The sequence below is a fragment of the Propithecus coquereli genome, unplaced genomic scaffold, assembly GCF_000956105.1.
Source record: "Propithecus coquereli isolate 6110/MARCELLA unplaced genomic scaffold, Pcoq_1.0 Scaffold222, whole genome shotgun sequence".
In the NCBI taxonomy this organism is placed as follows: Eukaryota; Metazoa; Chordata; class Mammalia; order Primates; family Indriidae; genus Propithecus; species Propithecus coquereli.
Genome location: NW_012147412.1, coordinates 975,773 through 976,583, shown reverse-complemented (window position 1 = coordinate 976,583; position 811 = coordinate 975,773). Strand labels below are relative to the sequence as shown.

At 30.8% G+C, this 811-nt stretch overlaps 1 protein-coding gene across 1 annotated transcript in view; it reads right to left on the bottom strand.

The window, feature by feature from the left end:
• ARHGEF12 (Rho guanine nucleotide exchange factor (GEF) 12) overlaps positions 1 to 811 on the bottom strand; it is an 86,691-nt gene that overhangs the window by 13,062 nt on the left and 72,818 nt on the right. The window contains 1 exon segment of the mRNA XM_012644875.1: positions 425 to 592. Within this exon segment, the coding sequence (XP_012500329.1) occupies positions 425 to 592 (168 nt within the window).

The following is an 811-nucleotide window of genomic DNA, read 5'->3' as shown; positions in this document are numbered from 1 at the left end:
ATACATAGAGAACTTGCCAACTTAAATTCATTTTTAGAAAACACAAAGTATATCTTTCCCTTCAGTTTTCACTTTTTTTTCACCAAATCGAAAAAATACCACCCTAAATGAACACCTTTCCGTTGGGATTACCTCAATGCACTATCTTTATTGGAATCTATAAATGATTTGAACATAGAATAAAGACCAAAGTAATCACATAAAAATTTTCAAATGCAGAAAATCAGAGAATTTAGACATCCTAAATAATTTTGGTATATAAACTCTTAATTTACTTTCTAAGCAATAAATAAATGTCATTTAATTTGCCCAAGAATATAAAAGTAACGATATGCCAGTTATATTATTTAAACAACACTGAATATCTTATGCAACTTTATTTACTATGAGTCTGGAGATTAGCATCTTCAGTGGACATACTCGCCTGTTGCCACTTGTCGAACCAACACTGTACTCAACTTAATGACAGGGCTAAACGTGTGCTTGCTATCAGCTGTAGATGCCAGAATCTTGCTATGACACCTTAACACCAGTCTGTCATCCTGCTTTTGTAACAGTACAAGAATGTCTTCCAGGAGCAAGGTGTATAAATCTAGAAATAAAAATGCAGGAAAGGTAAGTGCAAAAATTGCAATGTGCTTAATAAACTTTAATTGAGATGTGTTTAATAACATTTGTAACAATTCAGTGGAGAAATTATTTGTCAAATCTAGTAAATTTTAAAAACTGACTTGTATATTATCTTTTTAAACTTCATTTTTTAGTAATTCATTTTTGTTGTATTTCACCAAAGTGTCAGTCTGTGACTGAT